The following is a 25,965-nucleotide window of genomic DNA, read 5'->3' as shown; positions in this document are numbered from 1 at the left end:
GATAAGAGACTGATGCAGAAGGAGTTAAATATATTTTGTTATTGATGAGATATTGTTTCTACTCTATGAAATTTGAGTCATTGCTTTCTAAAGAAAAGGTAGGATTGTAGTTTATTGGCATATATGTGATGTAGTCTTGTCATGACCTGTCTGCAGCAAACAAGCAGACATCCATCATATTGTCTTTTCCTTTATTCCCCAGACATTGATGAATGTGATAATGACTTCAATGGAGGCTGTGTTCATGAATGTTTCAACATTCTGGGCAATTACCACTGTGTGTGTTATGATGGCTTCATGTTGGCTCGGGATGGCCATAATTGTCTCGGTAAGGAATTTGCTACAAAAAATGCCAAAACTAATGTTGAATACCAGCAAAGTAAAGCATATAGGTCCACATCCCATTGTTAAACACAACTAGAATGGACCTGTTGAATCAAAGAGATTTTCACAAGTGATTACTTGATATATATAGTATGTGTTCTACAGAAGTTAGAGCTAATAATTGGATTTAGGCCTTACACTTTCGCAGGAGGTCTAAAACAGTGTAGTGGCTGGACAATGGTAGTTTGAAATAATCTAAACTGTTTTTTATCATTTATCATTTGGCATTTGCTCTCTATGGACTGTGGAATAGAGCTGTACCACATCAGACCAATGCACTGCCTCACAGATGGGAAACTTAAGGCTTGTCTCAGAAGTGTGGCCTTCCAAATGTTATTGGACTGCAGTTCCCAGCCAGCAATATGAGGGATATTAGGAGCTGCAGTCCAACATATGAATGACCACCTGTTTTTCTTTCCTCATTTATCCAGTCATATTTGTTGCGCATAAGCAGATATCAGTCAGGTCCAATGCAAAAGACACACAAACAAGGGGAAAAGGAACAAAAATCTTTACTCTTGTCAGCAGAGATACAAAATCAAATAGCTCAGCAAACTTACATAGTCCTTGTAAGCAGCACAGAGGAAGGCTTCTTCATCCAAAAGAGTAGAACATAAAACAAATAGCTATTCCATCATAGCAAGGGGCATTGCTGTTAAGTTCTTGTTAATTCAGCGTCACAAACTGTATTCTATCATCCATACAGTTATACCCCACCGGGTGTGGTCCAAGCTTGCTTGCTGACCTACATCAGCAGCTGCTCAAAATATTTAACACCATAAGGTTTTCTTTAATACACACATAAATACCTGATCCTGTTACTGCTTACTGTAACAATATTTACTAGATGTCTAGGGAAGGCCCACCAGCACAATACCATTACTGTTGTGCTCTTTTTAACAATATAAAGCTCACACAATTAGCTGTTGATTATTTTTATCTTTCACGGAGTCAGTTCACTGTTGCAAAAGTCTTGGAAATATTATATAAAAATAGATGTATCAGTCTCTTTTTGGGCAGGGATTCTGATCTTTTATGTATTAGTCAAGTTCTTATCTGGATATGCCCTTAAACTAAACTACCAAGCTTCAGTCCTCATGCTTTCCTTACTCTTTCTCCTACTTTTCCCAGTGTAATAACCCGATTTGAGAGTTATTGGATAGTTCTTCCAAGAAACCAAAATAGCAGACATTGCAAAACCTAAAATATTTCTGCTTTTGCTTTTTAAAGAAATAATGACTAATTTGAGTAATCACTCAAGACTTAGGAGGTTACGATGGTTTTCCCATGTTGTTTTCTGTGAGATTCAATTAACTTCATTCGTACTATCTTTCTCTTATATCCTTCACAAAGATATTTTAGGGAGGAAGACGTTACAGAATTGCAGCTGCTTGTAGGAACATGCCATTCTAAAAATGTTTCAGTTCCAGACCCTTAGGTTTGCCATAAAATGTGTGATTAGCAGCAACTTCCAAATGGAATCCAAGAAGGCAACTAGACTTTAGTCTAGTTGCCTTCTTAGTCTAGTTGCCTTCTAGGGGAGTGGTGACACTTGCCTAAAGCAATATTTGGCAGAGTGTAGAGATCAAAGATGTCAAATATAACACCCCACACCAATTCTGTGTACATAGAGCTTTGAAGAGATTCTGCTTTCTTGCATGTAATAGTCTGATTCCTGAGAAGCTCAGCTTTCGTTTTAAAAAAGAAAATAAGATTCCTGCACTTTCTAGTGTTTGGCTTATGATTGAAAACATGAAGGAAGTATCTAAAATGATTAACTTTTTGAGGCATTCAAGCTTTTAGACCTTACATGGCAAATTGTTTTTCTTTGCTCTTGGTCTCCAGATGATTTTCTGACACAATTACTTTTTATCCTGTTATTTGCCTGTTTCCTTAAGACTAACCAGCTGCTGACTAGTATTGTGCAAGATCCAGCATTGTACATTAGACCTCTGCATGTATTATTTCAGAAAAAAGTGGGTTAAATAAAAACTATGTGTATTTTAGGCAGATGTTAATTCAGTTTGTCCTTTTGGCACTGATCAAACAAAGAATTCATCACCTTTAAATGAACAAAAATTTTAAATATAAAGGTTTTGTTGTATAATAGGTAGACCTAAAATAATAGTCTGGAACCTTGTGTGGGGATTTGTAAAAGGCACCATGATGTAATGGGTTGACTGGAAAGACGTGTCAGCAGCTGATTGGCTAAACGTGTCTGGAGCCAACATTCTGATTGGCTATGGCCTCTGACTTGCTGCTGAGAGAAACGGTTTGTGCAGACGTTTTTACCTCAGAGAGCGAAGAGGTAACAGCTAGGGAATTAATGGCTTCTGACTCTTTGAAGCCTGATCATTTATAAGGCAATGAGGCATATTTAAAGACTGTTTTAAAAGCTGTTTATTCCCTCTGTTCTCTGTAAGAAGCCAGAGAGACTACTGTATATATTGTTGCTCTGTTTGACCTATTGAATGGAAGTAAAGTTACTGTTCCTTATTTCACAGACCTGAGTGTCACATTATTACACTGCAGGGTAAACTTTGGTTCAGAAGCCATGTAAAGCTTCTATTTATTTACATCTACAACATCCAACACCTTGAAAGCTATGCAGCCATTATAATATTAGTTGTTGCTATTAGACTATGTAAAAATTCCATTTATTAGCTCATCAGAAAATATGAAGTATGTAAACATGTCCAAATATTTTTTAAATCATGTAAATTTTAACTGCAGTAATGGATCCTGTTGTGTCTAAAGACAAAGATAGTAAGACTATGTGCCTTTGGGACACAATAGATGCCTTTTTGTCCTGATTTTAATTAACATATTCTGTGCAGCTTTAATGACCAAAAATTGATAGTACCAATCTTCTACTTATTATTTTTCAGATACAGATGAGTGTCTGCTTAACAATGGAGGCTGCCAACATGTTTGTGTCAACACAGTGGGCAGCTATGAGTGTTCTTGTAATGATGGGTTTTTCCTCAGTGATAACCAACACACCTGCATTCACCGCTCAGAAGGTAAAACCTATGTTTTGGATTCCTCTTTCCGCTGTTTCCCCAACAAGTCTGAATCAAGTTCTCTGGTAGATTTGCTAAGTGATTACTTTTATTTAAATGAACTAAGCCTTTTGAGTCCTGTTGTATATGAGTTTGATTCCTACATCTCTACATAGGGATAGAAAAATGCCTGTCTACAATCTTGGCAAGCTGCTGCCTTAAGAATACTGTTCTGAATGAATCACTAATATGTTTCAGTCTAAAGCAGCTTCCTGTGTTCTTATGTAAAGCTTTTCATCTGGGTTCCTTAATAAGTTTTGTTAGGTATGCTAGAAATCCATTGTACAGTTTGTGTGTGACATTAGATACTTAACCCCCAGCATTTAACACCATAACATCTCCCAGGCTTGTGTTCTTGTTTTTCTATTCAGCATTATGTTGAAACTAGGTATCAGTGTGGACACCATGGGTTAAGGGAAACTGATAAATATTTTGAAGGCAGAAATCTGTTTTGTCAGCATGTAGAGAGCTGAATGGCCAGTGTTGCTCAGCATAGGTTAATGTTGTTGTTGTTGGATGCCTTCAAGATGTTTCAACTTACTGTGACCCTAGGGCAGAAATGTTAAACTTGTGGTCCTCTGGGCCTTCAACTCTCAGAATCCCTAGCCAGCTTGTCCAATGGTCAGGGATTCTGGAAGATAAAGTCCAAAACACCTGGGGTGGCGGTGGGTGTGGGGGGTGGGTGTGGGGAACAAGTTTGACACCACTGCCCTAAGGTATTACACGGTTTTCTGCAGCTAAGAGTGTGTGACTCATCCAAAGTTGCCCACTGGGTTTCCATGGCCGAGCAGGGAATCAGATTCTGGTCTCCAGACTTAAAGTCTGACATTCAAACCATTACAACACACTGTCTCCCATAAGGCCAGTGGTATAATCTTACTTAACCATAACCCACCACTACCTAGTAGTCTTGGCACAATTAAAATTGGGAGGGCTGCTGTATCTTCCAGTAGTTGTATATAAAAGTTCATTTAAGCAGGTAATGTGGTGTTAATTCATTGTATGACAAACAGTGACTGATGGGATTCCTTTTTTATAAAACCATTAAAGGTATAGATGTATGTTAGTTCTCATTCTGCCGATGCTACTTGCTATGAACTGTCTTTCTAGAGAGCCAGCATGGTGTAATGGTTTGAGTGTTGGACTACGATTCTGGGAGCCAGGGTTCGAATCCCCATTCAGCCATGGAAATCCACAAGTTGGCCTTGGGCACGTCACACGCTCTCATCCTTAGAAGACAACAAATGTCAACCATCCCATCTCCGAACAAACTGTGACATGAACAGCTTGTGATAGGTTTGCCTTAGTATGGTGTAAAGCTGTTATCACAAGAGAGTGTGCAAGCCTTTGAGGTACCCAGATCTCCTTATCAGGCTAGTTCTTACAAAAAGTAGTTGGGGAGAAAAGGAGGAGGAGGTGAGGTAAAGGATGACCTAATGTTCAAATCATGAAGTCAGCATGGCCAGAGTCTTAAGGAGGAAGACTAAGAGAGAAGATTGCAGATATTCTAGTTAGCTTCTGTTAGATGCTATTTGTAAGATTTCTTGGATGAAGATCCAAGCAAACAAAGATTGATACCTCTCTATTTGAAGAGTGTTTGTATTATATAGAAGAAAAGGGGTTTTAAAAACAAAGAACATTAGCACTTCCCATCCCCTGTGAAGCTATCTCAAATGGTTTTAATGGCTGGAGAAGGAGAGATGTTTTAAAGGATCTAGTCTTAAAGAACGGAAATAACTCCACTTTGCAGAAATGAAATTTGATGCCAAATGAGAGGTTTCAGTGCATAAAAGTTTTATAGGTACCCCTGGGGCAATAACCTGAAAGTAGTAGTTTTAAGTCAGGGAGTTTCCACTGAAGCTGTGGTTAGTTAGTATTTAACACAGCCAAAATGTATAGATTTAGAAAGTTTAAGATAAATATAGAAGCGGTGCTTAAAGAAAACATGTCATTTGAAAAGGAAAGAAAGTTAACAAATAAACCTTTACGGCTTGAGAAATTAAAGTGAAAATAAGTGTATGCATACACACAAAAATGCAAGACACACACAGTGCAATTGTGTATCTTAAGTGACCAATATGCAAAATATGATATAGTTGAAATGTATGAAATCTCTGGAAATCCTGTGTATAAATTAATGTGAAATACAGCTTATTGAAGCCCATAGAAACTCTTTTACTAAGATTAAGTGAGTGGTGTTTGGGCCATTTTGCTTTGAGGGAGAGGGAAAAAGAGAAGATATGAAAGAAGAGAGATATGGAGAAGCTTTTTTTCTGTGTCAGGAGTAACTTGAGAAACTGCAAGTCGCTTCTGGTGTGAGAGAATTGGCCATCTGAAAGGATGTTGACCGGGGACATCTGGATATTTGATGTTTTACCAACCTGTGGGAGGCTTCTCTCATGTCCCCACATGAGGAGATTCGAACCGCTGACCTTTTAGTCAGCAGTCCTGCTGGCACAAGAGTTTAACCCATTGAACCACTGGGGGCTTCAAATATATAGAGAAGTGAATTGGGAAGAAAGAAAATATGGATTCATTGCCTATCCAAAGGGCTAAATTATTGGGGCATGAATATCTTTAGGTTTTCCAAGTATACATTAGATTCTTGTGTGTTTGTTGATTTCCTATGATATGTATATGTCTCCTAATCCCCCCCCCCCCCCAACTTCTAACACACAGGCAGATGTATGCTAATGCAGCCCTGTATGGAAAATGCAAGGCATTGTATCTCGTACAACTAGATATTTACCGGAGTGTTGGAAGGTTGGGTGGGGTGGAGAGGCACATGTCCCTATAATGTAGACAAGCATAAAAACTGTAGAGCTGAGGACAGGAAAAAGGCACATATTCTGCATCTACCGCCTCCTATCCTTTTTCCATTTGGCTCCTTTTGGTTTTTTGTACCCTGAATGCTCCCTTTTTCGTCCTTCATCTTTTCTCCTTTCCCAAATTTGGTTTTTTTTTCAGCTTCTTTCCTAATCTTTCTTTTAACTCCCGACAAAAACAATACATTAAAAACCAACAGATATCTGCAACTTGTTCTTTATGGAACTTTTTTTCACAGTTGTTCAGAGTCCTTGCAAGTTAATTGTAACTGAAGATAAGTGGTTGATTTGGGATTATCTGGGAGTTGGCATACAAATAGATTGCACAATTATTTTATTTTGACATGAATCAATTGACTGGCTTTGGCATTCATAAAAGTAAAATACAATCAAGAAATTGTTTCTTTTTCATATATAAGTATATAAGTATAAATTAGAACATGTCAATGTTACTGATCTTTATTTTAATCACTTTAACATCCAGCTGGTATAATTCAATTTAGTCTTCCAAAGAATAAAGTTTGATGTTATTATTTTTACTGTGCAGTTTATTGTGTCTGTTTCTTTTGTCTGTGGAAACATTAAATCAACTTGATAGTCCCAGAAATTATGGTAGTCAAGTGCTGTATTGATTTGGAAATTCTTTTTCCCTACATGTTTGTATTTTGGTAACCCTTTGCTAGAAGATCTTCAAAATGATATAGCGTGAATTCTGTCAACACTGTGCAACAGTTACTCATAGTGATACCAACACCGATGGCAGCATATTCTCAGTATAGAAACTGTGTGTCATCTGCTTGCTAAATGAACTCCTCAGAGTCTAAACAAGCCATTTGTGTGACTGTATGTTTGCTTTTTTGAAAAATCAATCTCCTTTTTCAGCTTCTACAGATAAACGTAATTCAGTATTCCCTCATTGCTGCCTGTTGTCTCTCTCTTATCTTCTCCAGTCTTGTTTCTTATATTTCTGTTTACCTGACCAAAACCAGGTTTTTAATCATTATGTATAGGTCCATGATTGTAAGCAGGACTTATTATATTTAGCAAATACAACTTTTCTTTCTAATAACAGCCCAAAGAGTTGATACAAATGTCTTTCAAATTTTTAGTTCTCCTCTTAGCTTTAATTACGCCATTTCATCTGTGTTGTTTTTCTTATTGTATTGTCATAGATAATAAAAATCATAATAAATAAGTTTATATATTTGAGCAACTGCCTTTCAGTCCAACGGCATTGAACGCAACAGTGTGCATGTTATTAAAATGCTATGCATTGGAATGCCTTCTTTTCTTCCCATAGCTCTCAGATGAGGAGTTCAAAATTTTCTCCGCATGGAGAACTATGCAAGTAACCAATTCAGTATTTGAAGAGTGTGGGTTCAGTGAACTTTGCCAAAGCACCTGAATGAATGATGTCTCCATTGGTCTCTGAATGTGCACAAAGAGGTTACACTGTTAGCAGAAGCTAAGCTGTTAATTCTCTTTAATGCTTTTTAAACACCTCTTAGTTAACAGACAGATCACAAGGCATGCTGGAGATTTCAAATGCCACAAAACAGTGGAGTTAATAAGGCTAATTTGTGGTGCTCTGTGGTGCACAGAGCCTGACTGACAGCATAATAGTGATTGCCAGTTTTCCCTTGGCGATCTTTGCATCTTTTGTGTATTCTGCTGGGTAGAAGGCATCATTGTCTTGTTAGTTTTCTCACTGTGGGAAAGGAATCAAGAAGCCAGTAGAGCAGAATAATCAAAGCAAAGTAGCAGCTATTCCTTTGTTGCTCAAAGCCGCCTTCTTCAAGAAAGTCTATTGGAGGCAAAAATAGGGGTGTTAAGAAGAGAGCATGCTTGATTGAAATGTTACAGAACTTCAGGAACACATTGCTAATTCCTGTTTATTTTCTTGAGATGGTAATATGGCTGCAGAACAAAAAGATGAGTGAAATCTAGTAAGGAACAGATCTGTAGATAAATCCAAACATATGGCTGTAACCAGATTTCATCTGATTCACACTTTTTCCTGTATTCAGTGTTAGGTGCTATGGTCTACAACATCTGTGAGTCTTTGATGTAGCAACAGAATCAAATGCACTAACAATACGGTTTTTTATGTGATAATTTTTTAAAGAATCACCCATCTGCTTCCATGAACAACAAAGTTGTCCTTGAGATAGTGTTTTGTTTCTTAATGTGGACTTCATATATTCATATATTTTTCCCTCAGACTAGCTCCTTGGGTTCTGTTTAAAATCCTCAGATGAATCAGAGTTTTCAGCGGCATTTTGTGTGGCTATTGTCTCTTGCAAGAAAATAGGTTTGTTGACATTCACAATGCTGCAATTTCTTTAGGAAAATAGTATTGTGGATTTTAGAATTCAAAATCAGGGATGCTCAACTGTTACTGCAAAGTGATGACATATCAATGAATGTGGTGACAATAGTACATTTAGCATATATGTTACAGTCTCCATTATTATTTTCTAAAGGCTGCCAATTTTATTATTTGTTAAAGTGGGCAGTTTTTCGAAAATAATAATGGAGACTGTACTACAACTTGAGCATTCCTCAAGAAGGACAGCTGTTTAATGAATGACTGTTACTTGTTATTTGTGAATAGTGTGTAACATGTTATTGTAATTTAAAAAGAAAACCTAAATGTGGCATTTTCGGTAAGGTTTCATATTAATGAAAGAAAATGTTCATGAGCATTTATGAAGAAGGGAGATCTATAATTGACATTAACAACAACAATGTAATGGTTACCCATTCTGAAAATATTCTAATGTTTATTTTGTTTTCATTACAATGTTGAAAATAGGCAAAACTGGCAGTTATTTAAAAACGAAACAAAAAAATAATGAATGTTACTACTTTTAAGTTGTTGTTTCCACAAGTTCAATTAATGCCTGGGGTGGCTTATTTTGAAGAGGAGTGAAGGGTGCTGGGAAAGCAAGAATCCTGAGTTTTGCGTGGCCAGGCAGGCTAGATGGTGCAGCACCTGGGAGAGCTCCAAGTGAGCAGCGTGCTCTGGGAGGGCCTGAAGGTAGCCTGAAGACTTTCATGATCCAATCCTGAAGCTCCCACTGATACTTCACTCCTTGCAAAGTGGGGATCCTTTCAGGGATAGCCTCCGGCTCTGGAGCCTGATATTCCTTCAGCTCTTCAAGGGCTCCTGGTGCAAGGCATACTGCTATCCTTGGCCTACCAACTCCATGGAGTGTGGAGCTCGAGGATAGTGTTCTGGCCCAGTGCCGGAACCAGGCTCAGGGATTGTTGCCATTTGATCTCCAAGAGCAATTGAGGGAGGGGAGTCTCTTGTGTTTCAGTTTGGGGTTGAGAATCTGGCTCTAGAGTGCTACTCAAGGCCAGTGATTGGGGCAAATGATCCAGAGCCTAGTTGACTTCTGCATCTCCTTTTAAAGCAGTGGTTCTCAACCTGGGGTCCCCAGATGTTTTTGGCCTACAATTCCCAGAAATCCCAGCCAGGTTACCAGCTGTTAGGATTTCTGGGAGTTGAAGGCCAAAAACATTGCAGGTTATTTTAAAAGTGTGATGACATATATCTCTTTGACACATTTACCCACCCTGGAACTATATTTCTATATCAATGTGAAGTGGCCTTAAAGAGACTAGTGCATTAATACTATAGTTTTGGTACTATTTTAGAACAGTACTTAAATATAGCTAGCTTTGGATCTGCTTCTGAGGTCAGAAGGTTGAATAGAGAATAGAGAATGCTAACTGATGAGGATGCAGTGATGTAATAATGAATCCACCTAGTTTGAATGGGAGACCTGATTATAACCTTAAGTCTCCCCTCCCTCTGTCCTACACACACACATACACACATGTTCCAAGATGGAGATTATCCTTGCTTTTAACCTTGCAAAAATATCATCAGGTAAAGAAACATTGACAAGAGCTTGATTTAAGATCAGATCCATAATAATCTGTTCAGTTTGAAACTAGGACTTCTTTTGCTTTGGACAGTTAAGGCCTGGAGACAGAGTCCATATCTACTGGTGTTGAAAAAGAGGCACCACCTGCATGTAAATCCTGTAGTGTTCCCATATTGTTGCCATGTCCACAGTTGACAAGGCCTTTTTGGATACCCAGTTTTCTCTTCAAAATCTAATTGGAAATCTGTGTGACAGTGTTGATCTACTGATTTATTCAGATTCATAATTTCTGTCAGCAGATTCCCCGCTTTGTTTGAATTATTAGCTAAACATGCTGATTGAAAATGTCTACATTTGAAACATTCATATTACTATATGTTGCAGTATTGGTCTAGCTCTTGCTATGAATAGTTTTCAGTATGCTTACCTATCTATTTTACTCCTCTCTCCTGGCCTTTTTGCAATAAAATTGTGAAGATACAGCTGGGTCATACCTTCATTATTGCCATTTTGTGTTCCTTAAAGACATGACAGATTAAAATATTAAGAATAGACTTAGTAATAGGGATATTGCATATTAAGCTTCAACAGTTGCAGTATAAATTTTATTTAGGGATATTTTTGTTTAGATGGTTTCTGGTGCTTATTGAAATACTATAGGGAACCATATCTAGCATGTGTCATCTGCTGTAGGCACAAAGAACATTAATGTATCCCTTTTACTGTTTTTGCAGAAGGTCTGAGCTGTATGAATAAAGATCATGGCTGTGCACATATCTGCAAAGAAGCACCGAAAGGAGGAGTGGCCTGTGAATGCAGACCTGGATTTGAACTGGCCAGAAACCAGAGAGATTGTATTTGTATGCAACATTTTTCACTTACTTCATGGTTTCCCTAAGTGAGCAAGTAGAATTCAGACATTTCTATTCTTAGTTGTGAAAGTGAGGCTTTCTTTCTAAGGATGCTGTTACTTAAAAGTTCATTTGGCAGAAATAAACTCTGATAACACGAAAACCAACAAAGAGCCTTGTTGACCATTTAAAGATAGACAGATTTAAGGCACATATGATGACATATGTTTTATTTGCACCAGGAATATGACATCACATGTTTATTGCTTTTTAAAGAGTCTACCAGAAATGGTTGCATTTCCTCAGCCATTGAATGAAAATATTTATAATTTAGGTAAAGGTAAAGGTTTCCCCTGACGGTAAGTCCAGTCGTGTCCGACTCTGGGGGTTGGTGCTCATCTCTATTTCTAAGCCAAAGAGCTGGCGTTGTCCATAGACACCTCCAAGGTCATGTTGCCGGCATGACTGCATGGAGCTCTGTTACTTTCCTGCTGGAGCGGTACCTATTGATCTACTCACATTTGCATGTTTTTTAACTACTAGGTTGGCAGAAGCTGGAGCTAACAGCGGGAGCTCACTCTGCTCCCCAGATTCAAACCTGTGACCTTTCGGTCTGCAAGTTCAGCAGCTCAGCACTTTAACACACTGTAGTAATGTAGTGAATACTATAATTGATCATATTATATTAAAATTAGATAAGTTGTTAGAAACAGGAATGCTGGTGAATAAAACTTGTACCTGTTTCCTGTTCCTGATTGTAATTAATTTTGGGTTGGCAGTTGTGGAGTTTGTTTCCAAAAGGTACCAAAACCAATAAATAAATAAATAAATAAATTGAAAAATGATGATAAGTGGCATCACATTGTTGGCTAAGAGTAGGATATTATGTACAGATCAAAACTATCAAATGTATCAAATCACCCCGGTACAGGGTTTGGACAATTTTACTTTCAAGAGCGCATATTCTCAGCACAGTTTTTTTTTCAATTCCCGTAAAATTTGTTCAGATGGTATTTTTTTGGAAACAAACTCCACAATTATGTCCAAGTACGTATACAGCAGGTGATTAAAAAAAAATTAACTCACAGGCCTTCCAGTTATATGGAAGACAAAAATGACATATGTAAGGTAGTGGCATTTTCTCCACTGCAAATTTTCTTAAACTTTGTAAGTACCATTTTTCTGAAGTTCAGCAGTCTGTTTTCTTTTCAGTGACTTGCAACCATGGGAATGGTGGCTGCCAGCATTCATGCGAAGATACAGATGTTGGCCCTATCTGTGGATGTCATCCCGAATACATAATACATCCCAGTGGAAAAATTTGTCTTGGTACATGAGCACTTGTATTATTTTCAGCTACAATTTTTCAACTAAAATGCTACATTTTTCCTAACCAGACATTTGCCACTTCTGGATGAGTGATTTGTTTTGATTATTTTCCTTGAAAGTTGATACATGTTGAGAACTTATTCTTCAAACTGACACCCCTAAATGCTTGGTTTTGTTTTGGAAGGAAAGTAGTTCTGAATGTACATTACTCATGCCTTTAATTTCTTTATTGGATTCATATTTATTGGATTCTTTCAAAAGCAGGACCTAGGTTGGCTCAAACTAGCACTGAATAAAATGCAGCTAAAACACATGTTAAACACAGGTTAAACACAGTAAAATAAAATACAAACACTATTTTAAGCATGTAGTGTAATGGTTTGAGTTTGAACTTGGAGACCTGTGTTCAAATATATATTTGGCTATGAAAACCCACTGGGTGGCCTTGGGCAAATCAAACTCCTTCAGCCTTAGAGGAAGGGAAAGGCACCTCTTCCTTGAATATATCTTGCCAAGAAAACCCCATTATAGGTTTACCTTAGAGTTACCACAAGTGACTAAGGCACACAGCTGCAAGAAAAATAGACCTTCCCCACTAAAATAGAGTTCCTTCTATATCCACACCATTACAGTACTGAAAATGCAGAACTCATTAGTTAAAAATGGTGGTGTGATGTCCTCTGTGTTCTGGAATATGCACATCCCTGGCCTAAGGGAAGAAAAAAAAATAAAGAGATTTACCTAAGTGTTGACTTAGGATTTAACTATTGATTCAACAAATCTGTTTTAGTTGGGCCTAGCAATTTGATTTAGGCCACAGTTGTGAATCAATTGTATGATCTGGTAGACAGTTTTCTTCCCTTACACCATAATATATAATCGCCTGGAAGAGTATTTGCACTGCATGCAGATCTATTTCTCATATTTCTTTTTCCTTTCAATTTTAAAGAGAGAGATGAGGTTGCAACAGATGTCTCTGAAAACAATGCCACTGCAGGAACTGATGTGGACAAGAGGGTGAAGCGACGACTGCTTATGGGTAAAAATGCTCAATTCTTAGTGATGGCAATTCCATTCCTGATTTTGCTATGTGAAATACCATTTCCCATTTCCCAATTTAGATGTTGTAGCTTCCCTCATCACACTAGAGCATGGATCCACGTTGAATCCCGTTTCGGCCTCCTGCAGAATTCGGGAGCTTGTAGTTTAGGGAAGTGCCTTATACTGCTCAGCCAGACAGGTCCTGGGCCTCACTAAACTACAAACCCCAAAATTCTTCAGGAGGCAGAAACCAGATTTAAAGTGTATCTATGCTCTGGTGTGATGAGGCTGATGCCATAGCCTGGCCCTGGAAGGCTTTTCAGGGGGTTGAAGTGGAGAAATGGGTCACTCTTCTCCATTTCTGCTAGATTGATTAGTTCCACACTTAGAGCTGTACCACTAGATTCTGCCCATAGTTATTTTCAGCTTTTGTAAACACCCTTCCACTTACATTTTTGGCATGTAATGTTCTTGGCAGTGCTAAACTGTGTTCCCTTGAGTGGTGCCTATGGGAACCATAGGTCATACTCTTTTCTTCTGTTAACTGTCACAGAGGTATGCAATTGCAACCATAATTTTGCATTGAGTAATGGTTGCTTTCTACTTGTGTGACAACTGCAATTATAGTTACCTTTGAATCTGCGTTTGCTTACGGATTTATTTTTAGAAAGGAAGCTACTGTATGTACTTGTGTACAAGTCAAACTCATGTATAAGATGAGGGCAAGTTTTAGGGTCAAAAATAGAGATTTTAATATGACCCATGGTTAGGTTGAAGGTAAAATTTTTTACTTTGCAAAAGTAATGGAAGTAATACATACAGACAGAATGGCTTTCACTATTATATCCATTAAGGTACAGTGGCAATTATTTTTTCCTGCCCAGTCCAGAAGAAACACCATGGTGAGAAAAGTAGAGGGACCTGGTGCTTTTTAAAGGCTCTTCTGGAAGCAGGGCAAGGGAGGGAAGAAAGAAATGGCTTAGGAACCAAGTGGGAGCAGAGAAGGTGAAAGGGAGAGGAAACAGATGGGGAACTTGATGGCTGGTGTGTCCATTAGCTGGGGGATTGGGAGATATGTTCTCCTTATTGCTTCTGAGCTAGTATGTAGTGACAAAGATTTGTGCTTGAAGATGGAGAGAATGGCAAAGGGGAACTGCTTGTCTCTGGCTTTGCCATATTCTCATCCAGACTAGATGCAGCATTGTGGCAGGAAAAGTAGAGGGGAGTCAGTACTTTTAAAAAGTTCTCCAAGGATAGACTAAAGTGAGAGCTTGATCCATCCTGGGAGAGCCTAACAGCTGCAGCAAGGAAGAATCACAGAGTAGCCGTCACCACAATTTTCCTGTTTAGACCAGAAGCAGCACCATAACTGGGAGAGTAGATGGTGTGATTCCCAGGTTACATTAACCAGCAAATACCATGTAGTATTCTTAAATTCTCTTCTATTTTTATTTCTTTCTTCAGAAACTTGTGCAGTCAATAATGGTGGCTGTGATCGTACTTGTAAGGACACTTCAACAGGTGTTCACTGCAGCTGTCCTGTTGGATTTACACTTCAGTTTGATGGGAAGACATGCAAAGGTAGAACATGAGTTATTGTGTATGCAATACTTGTTGTCGGCAAGTGATTCATTACAAAAAACCCCAAAACTATTTAGACATTGTTAGATTGCAATCCCCATAATTCCTCATCATTAGCTATCCTAGCTAGGATTATAATGATATGCAATATGTGCAGGGCTCTAATTGTCCATTCCTGTTCTAAGCCAATGAGAAAGGAAAATCTGAAATGGAAAACTCATTTCTGATTCACCAGTGGCCATTTTGATAGTTTCCATTTTCAGATAATATAAAAGGTGTGTATAAAAGAAGAATGTTTTTTTTTTTTGTATTCAGTCTTACCAAATCACCTTTCTTGCCAACTTGTAGATGATATTTTGCTGAGAGGAGTCTCTGTTTGCATGGAACTGAGCTAATACAGTACTATCTGTGTAAATGCCACCTGTTAGTAAAGGGCTGTAGATGTAACACAGCCCTTTATTATTTGATTATTCAGGAAGACACACAGGTCTAAAACACAAAGTAAACATGCCTCAGATCAGCTTATTCTCGCATTTTTATTTCTCTGCATGCTTGCCTATTCCATGTTGCAATGTTCGGTTTGAAGACAAATAAATCAAATACAAATAAGTATACAAGTGGTACAACGACTAAAATGAATGCACAAATAACTCATAAGAAATATGGTAGATCAAAATAAAAAAGTTTTAGGTGTCTCAAATTTAAGATAGCTTTGCATTTTTTCCTCTCTGACAATTTTGAGACAGAGCCCAGGTTTAGGAATTACTAGTTTGATCAGCAGAGAACTGATTTAAGAACTGCACTAAATACTTCCAAAAACATTTTATTAGAATTTTAAGTCATTTGATTGGTGGATTCTAAGAATTTAAATGCAATACATACATACTGGTGATCGTCTAAAAGCTTAAGCCTCATGGTTGGGGTCTGTAAAGAAAAGAAAATCACGTTTTTCATCTTACTCATTCTTCCCATTTTTTTGTTACAGATATTGATGAATGCCAGGCCAATAATGGTGGATGTGATCATTTTTGTAGAAACACAATTGGTAGTTTTGATTGCAGCTGTAGAAAAGGCTTTAAATTGTTATCTGATGAAAAATTATGTCAAGGTAGGTAGCTGAAAAGCAATACAAATTAAACATGATTTTAATGGTTTCAGAAAGCAGATGTCATGTATTTCTAATGTAATCCAGAAATAATGATCCTGAGTTGCATTTATTTTCCTTTTAAAAAGTGACTTAACTGCAAAAGAATTTGCCTGTCTCTCTATTATATAACTGCTGTTCACCAGCACACTCCTTATGCCACTTGAAATAATTGCAGGCACTTTTCTTTTTTGTGTGTACACCTTCATAATAATTCAGAAATAATCCTGTGCTTTATGTGGGATGTGTTTCATGTGGTTTAGCCCTTTGTTACTAATATTCTTTATCTCCATTAATTTCAATGAAAAAATTACAATTTTTTGCTTTATTTCTTACCAGTAAATGGCATTTAGATTAGTGCTGAACAAGAATTTAAGCCAAATGGTTGGTATTGCTATTCAGTAAATCTGTGGAGCTGGCTTGAGTTAGTCTAAACATAATATTTGTTCTCAATAGTCAAAAAATGCATCTACATGGGCTGGAAACCTGGGCTTGCTGTGGAGTACTTTACTGATATTTGCAAGGGTGCCTGCATGACCTAGAGAGGGGAAGGGATCACTCCTTGTTTTCCCCTATACCCTCTGTGAAAAATGTAGCTGCCTTTGCAAATGTCAGTGATGGTTCCAGAGCTTTTACCGACTTTGCTTAACGCAGGGCAAAACTGTGTGAAGCAGCCTTGCCCTTCCTTAGGGACGAGAAAGGCTAGAACCTTCTGTGGATGCCATGAGATCTAATCTTGCCTGCCAGGGTTTATACAGTCCATTTAGATATGCTCTAAGAAAACATAAAAAAAATTAAATGGGAAAAGAACAGTTCAGTTCTTTGGTTTGTGATCTTGGCTTTATGATCCATTTGTTGAGATTAACAAATTCAGTGTTTTTGTAAAGTGCTAGTTTAGCTTTGCTTTTCATCCAGCTTTTCTAGATCATAAATGCCTTCTTTGTGCAAAGTGAAATAATAAAGTATTCCTTAAATACTGCAGACATTGATGAATGTTCCTTTGAAAGGACATGTGATCATATGTGCATCAATCATCCAGGCACTTTTGAGTGTACATGCAAGAAAGGATACACACTCTACGGCTTCACACATTGTGGAGGTCAGTATATATAATGTATCGCTGGTGTCCTTGTAAAAGTGTTACTTCCTTGGTTGTGACATTGAATGGAAATCTTGGTTTTAAAACCAGTGACGTAGTTTGTCTTTTGGGTTAACATGAATTATAATCTGACATTTTTCACTCTATATTTCTGCTTAAGCAGTTTCCCCCTCTGACTTCTATTGCAGCTGTGATTGTTAGAACAAATAGTTGTGTCCCACACTTAGGTACTAAGAATTGGATTTGGCAGAATGGCTGCCACCAGAATGTTTATTGGTTGCACAATATAGTGTACGGTACTTACCTTTAAAATTAAGTTGTCTATTTTTTGTCAATAAATGAAATTTGCTAATCAGTAGATTTTCTCAAGCCAAACTCAAAGAAGAGAAAGTAGGTGTATCTGTTTTCTGAGGCAAATTAATTAGAATCTCTTGCAATTGTAAACAAAAAAGTAACTGGTTTACCTCTGTATGTTGTAGTCATAAACTTGCCTGTAGAGATATTAGGAACATGGTGTCATTAAAAAAGGTACAGTCTCCCATCTGGAGCTATGTGTTTGCTATGCTAAGGGCTTTTACACTAATAAACAGAGCATGGAAGAGGCAGCCAGGAAATGTAAAAGCAATGGGAGTTACACATATGAGTCCATCCCAATCCAAATAAAACATTATATCTGTTTCAAGAGAAGAACTAGTCTTGGTGAGTGTTCCTTGGCTGAAGGATAGGGAACCCAAACCTTCAGGGTGAGTGTTTGCATGCTACAGAACACATCCCTTCTCAGGTCAGTTTGCAATCTTAACTAACCTCACCTATTAGGCCCAGAGTTCTTTTATTTCTGTGGATTAATTTTTTTTAAAAAAGATTGTAGTAAGTGTTACTAGACTTCCAAAAGTCTTCCAAAAGACTTCCTGTGGGTTCCCAGATGTTTTGGCCTTCAACTCCCAGAAATCCTAGCATCTGGTAAACTGGCTGGGATTTCTGGGAGTTATAGGCCAAAACACCTGGGGACCCACGGGTTGAGAACCAGCGTATTAGGTATTTAGGTCCTAGGTTATGTAGTTCTGTGTATAAGTGTATAAGACTTTTTCTGAAAACATTTTCTTTGTTCTCTCTCCCCCCCCCCCCCCCCCCCAATTAGATATTAATGAGTGTAGTATCAACAATGCAGGATGCCAGCACACATGCATAAACACACCAGGGAATTATCAGTGCCACTGTAATGCTGGTCACAAATTACACTGGAACAAAAAGGACTGCGTTGGTAAGATTCAGAGCTCTATTTTTTCCTTTTTCCTTTTGAGACTATGGTTTGCTTAAAGGCCATTCATTTGTGGAAATTCTGACAGCTTAATTCCATTGAACAGATCAGCATATATTAACATTCCCCTGTCGCCATGACTGAAGACAGACAATATTTTAAAAGAGAACTGAAGGCAATTTGACAGAAGGTGCACTTCCCATAGTGTGCACATATGTTTCTTACAAAATGCTTGGCAGAAGTATACAGATACCCCCCTTGACTTTACTATATTTTGTTATGATAGAACTGGCAACTGAAATTGATTGATTATAGGAAATATATTCAACATTGTGAAGTTGGCACAATGAAAATCTATTTGCTTCTGTTCACTTCACTTTTATGCTACAAACAAAATATTTGGTATCTTTACAGTGTTGAGTATTTTGTGTACAAAAAGTGGTAACAATGCAAATTAAGTTCTAGGTTGCGATACAGAAAATGTGGAAAGTCAGAAAGGGTGAATGCTTCTCCAAGACACTGATTCCCACTTTGACATCTGGCTAACCAGGTTTTGAAACAATACAAATATCATAGTACCTGTTTACCAGAGGCAAACTGGAATAAGTGAACTTAGCATGAACTATATCTATTCATCTTTCAGCCATACTCAGTTCTCTAAAAAAGCTATTTTGTGTCTCCAGCCTGCTAATTGGCCAGTATGGCTACTGTCAAAGCCAATGAAAAAAAACAGGAGATACTTTCGGGTCTTTGATGCTTTCTTTCCTATGCTTTTTAATTTGGACTCTTTTTTCTTTTGTGGTTGTCTGCATAAAAATATACTTCATGGTTTGCAGAAAAAAGAAATGAAATATGATATTTACGCTTTTCTTCTCCTTATTCTTAATAATAAGATTGCAGACTGATAGTTGGTTGTGTAACAATGTGTGGGTTCATGTTTATATTATGGAGCTGCACCAGCAATTAGTTTTCTTCTTCTGTGAGTGTCTGTGTTTTGCCCAATAGAAAGGTCCTGGCCTGATGTCATTTCACCTAAAGTATCTCTGCACTGCATTAAGACCAGTGGAAGTGATAGGTGCTTTTTAATTTGTTCTTCTGAGGTCCATTTCATCTCTGGTAAGTTATGTAGAACAAAGTGGATGTGCTATATTATTCATCCTAAATGGAGAATACAAAAATGCAACTCTTGGAAAGTCTTAAAAATAACAGCCATTAAATTCAATTCAAATGTGTTTATATACACATTCAGTCGTATTTATGCCCTTCACAAATTTGTGTCAGTTCTTCTTTGTAAACATTCTTTGGCAGGAGCCAGTGAAATGAAGCACAGCACTACTATATGCATAATCTGATTTATAAAATATTGAAAGTATACTGTGTTCATATAATGTTTATAAAGTGAAATGCCAGGATAACTAACTAGAACACAGATGTTTAGTTGGCATGGTTGGATTTTGTAGATTTTTAAAATACTGACATGGCAATGGTGATAAGAATATATTTTACTCTTACGCTAGCAGTATGCTAACTAATAGAGTTATTCTGAATTATGAATTGTCTGATAATGCAGCAGGGACCTCTACTTGGAGATAAGGCTACCCTCTGTCAACCATTTATCAAAAGAAGCAACCTGTTGATTTTAACTTCATTTGGAATTTGAATGAAATGCTTGCATAAATATTGAGTTTGAGTGTCTGCCTTGTGCTATCATTATGACTCCCAGGTGGCTGCCCATTGTTACAGCATAGGCAACTGGCATAATATAGTTCCGAAACCCCTTGGAGCACTACATCTCCCACCTTTTCCTGTTCTCTGCTATACTGTCCTCCAATGTGTTAGGACAATAGAGAGGGAGAACTCTTTCCCCTCCAAAAGCTACCAGAGGAGTAGCTAATTGAGATGAAGACTATTCATATCTGAGACAATTCTTATTAGTACATACAATCTTAGGAAGGATACCTGTGATGATTTCTTCCTCTTTAATAGTCATATAAGTCAATAGAACTAGTCCTGGATCATTTGTAATACCAAAAAAGTCTTTCAGTGCCACAATCTAATGAGAGACTTTAATGTTTTTTAAGCAATGGGTTCCAGAGTTAATGATGGAAAAACAACAATGTCCAAATTGCTAGTGAACGTCAACTAATTAACTCAAGTAAGCAGTCAAGGTTACAGTGTTTGTGGCCTTGAGGCACTAGACACTTCAGACATGAGAGTGTTTCCAATATTATACTTCACCAGCGCTTTAGCGTGTGTTTCTGTTTTATTGTATAGCTTTATGATCTGTCTCTTAGGCCTGGATGGTTCCTACACTTTAAAATGCGGCAGTCCTTCTCCACTTAAGAAGAAAAAACAGAATACAAATGAGTCTGCTATTTTAGGTAATTCTCTGATAAATAGGTTTCCTTGTTGGTTTAAAAGATTGCATAGAGAAGGGGGATGCAGTTTAGCTGTCAGCAAGTTAAATCTTGTTCAGTGAATATACTATCTGTCAGAAGTTATAGTTCTGCACAAAATGCTTATCTTTGATTTTATTTGTTGATTTTATGTGTTGCAGCAGGCACCATCTTAGAGGAAGTGTTCTTCCTTTGGTGAGAAAAAGTAGGAATATCTCTTCTTAGAAAGCAAGGCGGTGTTGCTTGCAGATATTTGATACCACTTCTTAAACTGTGGGTCCTGACCCCAAATGGGGTCCCCTTAAATCAGTGGTTCACAACTTGTGGGTCCCCAGGTGTTTTGGCCCAAAACTCCCAGAAATCCCAGCCTGTTTACCAGCTGTTAGGATTTCTGGGAGTTGAAGGCCAAAACATATGGGGACCCATAGGTTGAGAACCACTGTCTTAGATCAATGTTGAGTCCATGAAACATTTTGTGACAGTAAAAGGTGTTTGAATGCCATGTAGATATTTACACGCATCTGTTAGCAACAATATGCAGTGTTTACAGTGGACTCTGCAGAAAATACTTCAGCTGTACTTCATAAAAAGAAAAACCAGCCTGTTTAGCATGCCTTGAAAATGCTGATTTATCAGTAACTATTTGAGTTTTATACCTATTTTATATACCTATATAGCCAGGGCCACATAAAATTTTCTCGGGTAGAAAGGGGTCACGGGTGGAAAAGGTTTCAGAAACTCTAATCTAATGGACCAAACAGCACGTTTCTTTTGTTGTTGTTGTTGTGCTTTTTAAACACATTCAAAGGGTTTTTATTAGGTAGTTTTTGGACAGCCGAGCTGGAGCAGTCTTGTGTAGATTCCTAGAGAAGAGTTCATGCATGGATGAAAGAGAAGGAGCAACATAGGAGGTTCATTTGCTGGCAGCTCTTATTAAATGTTCTCAGGGCTGCAGGGTTGGGGGGAATTTAGTGAAGTGTCTTTTAAGGGCTCTACACTTGTCTAGTCTCTGTAAGTCAGGTGTATCTAGAATAGAATGAATGCAGTTTACCAGTTTCTCACCTACTCCAGGCTCAGTTTCCTATGACTTCAGTATATAATTTCAATTAATTTTTTATTTTGTCTTGCTGCCTAACTTTGGTTTCACTTGTGTTATCTTATAGTCACTGTCTGAGCAAAACAGAATGTAACTTTAATTTTACTCATTTGCTTAAATGTTGATGACACCTCATTTGATTACTTTTAAACGAGGTGTCATCAACATTTAAGCAAATGAGTAAAATTAAAGTGACATTCTGTTTCTTCTACACTGCCCTGTATCCCAGGATCAGATCCCAGATTATTTGCTTTGAACTGGATCATATGAGTCTCCACTGTCAAATAATCTGAGATAATCAGATAATCTGGGATCAGATCCTGGGATAGAGGGTGGTGCAGAAGGGGCCTGTGTTAGTTACCTGCTTGCTTTTTAGGCAAAAAAGTTTTTTGCATTTGGAAGTAACTATTTCACTGTTTCTTTCCTAAGATCTTTCTACCGTCAGGACAAGTGTAACCTTTAAATTTAATGAAGGAAAATGTAACCTGAAAAAGCATAAGATGTTTCAAGAAGCTGTTCAACACATAATACCAGGTATGAAAATACATACCGTATATGTAATTAAAACAGGCTAATAGTGTTGCAATGGTGTCATCTGCAGATTTGTAAATTAAAGGCTTTGGTACTGCTATATCTTGATCATATATAATAGACACATGGCTGGTTAAACAAAATTATTCAGCTCTGATACCATCCTTCCACTTGACTGAAGAGCTACTAGCAAGTTCCATGTCTTTTTAATTATCCATTAAGAGTTACAGTGCGGGCCACTATAAAAAACAAACACACACATAGAACTACATAGTAAAAAGGTAAAAGTTTCCCCCTGATGTTAAGTCCAGTCGTGACCGACTCTGGGGGTTGGTGCTCATCTCCATTTCTGAGCTGAAGAGCCGGCGTTGTCCGTAGACACCTCCAAGGTCATGTGGCCGGCGTGACTGCATGGAGCGCTGTTAGGGCTACATAGAGCAACATAGATTACTCCTTTTCTAGAACAAGGGGTTTTGTGTGTGACTCTTTAGTGTATCCAGGCTATGTGTTGAATGTTTCTTAGTTTGCTTGGATGCATCAGATCATCTCAGCCCATATTTCGGGAGCCATTGAAAATTTTACCAGATAGTTAGTTGCTTATAAAACATACTAAAATACATCAATGGGCAGTTGTTTTAGTGACAAAGGATGAATTAATTTATCCATTTCATTTTCTGTGAGTTTCTCATTTTTCTAGAATTGTTCCATCCTGTTTCTGTATGAGATTGCAATTCATCCCCATTCTACCCACCTCAAACAAAACAAAAAGTGCATTCAAGTAAGAATTCATGAGGATTTTTGTACATTTTATTTTAATATATACATTTTTATTTACTTCCCCCTAAATATGCACATTTTTTCAAAGAGTTTTTATTATTGTATTCCTGTAGACGTTTTCACATGTCTACATAATTTTATTTTACGCATTCTTTTTGTTAATGTAAATAACTTGTTTCATAGAATCCAGGAACCTGCGAATCACAAAGGCAGTTCCCTTCCAGTTCACCTATTGACTTGGGAAGTATGAACTTGATAAGTTGATATCAAAATGTGAACTGACAGGACTTTCCCACCATCCCATAACATATTCTTATAAAGCATAAATAGGACTTCATGGGTCCATGTATATGCACATTCATGATGCAAACTCAATGTAATAATGCAGTTTCAGACTTGTAGCCATGTAGCAAAATGATTGAGGTTCTGGCAGCCTATAGAGAGCTGGACCTTTGAGCATTGTAGATCAGGCCTATTTCACCATTCATCCTCCAGATATGTTGGACTTCAGTTCTCATAGTCCTCAGATGGCATACCCAATCGTTAGTTTGGCTAAGAATCATGGGAATCATAATTTTACAGATTTGGAGAGCACCAGCTGGGGAAGATCTGGTTTATCATAGTAGGCTCACATGGGTAAAAAAGGAATGGGCCTGGAAGCAATTTGAAATAAACTAATTTTAGCAGTGCTAAGCCCCCACCCAGCACTGAATTTTGCCTTGTGCACTCTTGGCTGAGGTCCTTCCTTGGAACGTTTATGAAGCTATAATTGAAACTATGCCCACATACCGGATTGTGCCAGGGCAATTACTTGTAGTTGTTAGCATCTGGAATTAATCATACAGCTCCGAAAACATTTTCTCAGAAACATTTATCAGGCTTTAACAACTGCCCAACAACATAGACGCCAAGATCTTGTTTCTTTTCATTTTGTTCACACAGAGAAACATACTTCAATAATAGAGAACTTCCACTATGTAAACCTGACATGTAGTTCTGGCAAGAAAACTCTTGGAGATCATGGCAGATTGAAGGCAGCAAGAGAAATGTTTATATCTGCAGACTTTGAGCTTGAAACAAACCAAAAGGAGGTGACAGGTTGGTTGGAAATGAACCCAGAATACAAATGAAAAGTTTTGCTTCTGAGAGAGCTTGTTTCAGTGTGATATTGAACTTTTCTATCTTTCACTTTCATCTTCATGCAAAACAAGCAAACAAAAGTATCTCCTGTTTTGAAACTTTAATATCCCTTTCTCCAAAAGTCAAAAAATATCTGTGGCTCGATGTTTGAGTTCTTTATTAGTAACCTTTGGGTGTTCTTGAAAATTAACTCAGAAACATTCCTATTCATTGTCATAGTTAATGTAGTGTGTATTCTCATTTATTGCACTGACGACTCTTTTGAACCCAGTAATATTGTACCCTAGTGCTTTCTGCTCCTGATTACCACCACCTATACCTTTCTAGACATGTGCAACTTGAGCTGTGCACGTAAAAGGACTGAGAAGAGGCTCCGTAAAGCGATCAGAACCTTGCGGAAGGTAATCAACAAAGAGCAGTTCCACATTCGCCTTTCTGGTGTGGATCATGATGTGGTCAGAAAATCTCCCAGGGTCTTTGATACACAGGAACTCTGTGGCCTTGGTCAAAGGAACATGGAAAACAGATGTGGTAGGTGCAATTGCTATCTCATGCATTGATTTGATGCATTTGTAACCTGCATACAGAGAATCAGTACTGCTTACATACCATTAAAACCAAGTGTTCACCAAAAGCAGTAAGGTCCCTTCCACACCGCCCCTATATCCCAGGATCTGATCCCAGATTATCTTCTCATCTCAGATTATCTGGCAATGGAGACTCTCATTATCCAGTTTAAAGCAGATAATCTGGGATCAGATCCTGGCATATAGGGCAGTGTGGAAGGGGCCTGTGAAAGTTTCATGAAGAACAAGTTGTCCTACTTGTGGGAATAAGGATTATATATCTGATGTCAAAACTCTTGTTTTTGTGCTTATGCTGTGTTCTATCAACCCTTCCATTGTTTCAAATGTTTGCTTTATATGTAATTGTATTTTCCTCATCATTTCTGTTTTTCATAACCCTTAGCGTTCAAGAGTTTATCCCATTTCTCTCTATATAATGGAGCAAATGCAAATAATGAGTATTTAGAAGCAAGTCCATGAAGAAGGGAACTCAACAATATTGTGATGCTTGACGTACAATTTGAATCAAAGCCTATAGAGCAGTGGTTCTCAAACTGTGGGTCCCCAGATGTTTTGGCCTTCAACTTCTAGAAATCCCAACAGCTGGTAAATTTTCTGGGATTTCTGGGCCAAAACAACTGGGGGCCCATAGATTGAGAACTGCTGCTATAGAGAGAACTAGCAGGATTAAGAAACTGAACAGTTCATAGATTCTTTGAGGTTATCTGCCATGTATGCCCATCAGGCTAAGACTTTCCCAGATTTTAAATTCACAATATATTTGATGCTGTTGTTTTAGGTTTTATTTTTGTTTTAGAAAATATTATATTATTTGGCACATTGTAAGGAGCATTTTATATCGTATGTGCTTTTAGCTTGTGTAAATTAAAAAAAAAAGCATATATTTAAAATGTGGCTTTGAACAAATAAATGTGCCTCCACTATAATTGTATTATAAGTGGTTTGAAGTGAACCTTCAACAAGCAGAG

The 25,965-nt window shown here is 37.7% G+C and overlaps 1 protein-coding gene across 2 annotated transcripts in view; it reads left to right on the top strand.

The window, feature by feature from the left end:
- scube2 (signal peptide, CUB domain and EGF like domain containing 2) overlaps positions 1-25,965 on the top strand; it is a 49,766-nt gene that overhangs the window by 9,364 nt on the left and 14,437 nt on the right. The window contains exons 3-16 of one of the 2 annotated variants that reach the window (XM_062977915.1): positions 203-328; positions 3,273-3,407; positions 10,902-11,027; positions 12,231-12,347; positions 13,297-13,386; positions 14,853-14,969; positions 15,955-16,077; positions 17,096-17,212; positions 18,351-18,473; positions 19,476-19,586; positions 20,765-20,851; positions 22,392-22,496; positions 24,213-24,368; positions 24,738-24,941. In XM_062977915.1, coding sequence (XP_062833985.1) covers positions 203-328; positions 3,273-3,407; positions 10,902-11,027; positions 12,231-12,347; positions 13,297-13,386; positions 14,853-14,969; positions 15,955-16,077; positions 17,096-17,212; positions 18,351-18,473; positions 19,476-19,586; positions 20,765-20,851; positions 22,392-22,496; positions 24,213-24,368; positions 24,738-24,941 — 1,737 coding nt within the window. The remainder of the gene's footprint in view (positions 1-202; positions 329-3,272; positions 3,408-10,901; positions 11,028-12,230; positions 12,348-13,296; positions 13,387-14,852; positions 14,970-15,954; positions 16,078-17,095; positions 17,213-18,350; positions 18,474-19,475; positions 19,587-20,764; positions 20,852-22,391; positions 22,497-24,212; positions 24,369-24,737; positions 24,942-25,965) is intronic. The other variant, XM_062977946.1, reaches the window with a different exon arrangement.

Source organism: Anolis carolinensis, chromosome 1 (assembly GCF_035594765.1).
Source record: "Anolis carolinensis isolate JA03-04 chromosome 1, rAnoCar3.1.pri, whole genome shotgun sequence".
In the NCBI taxonomy this organism is placed as follows: Eukaryota; Metazoa; Chordata; class Lepidosauria; order Squamata; family Dactyloidae; genus Anolis; species Anolis carolinensis.
This window is presented reverse-complemented; position numbering and strand designations above follow the sequence as displayed.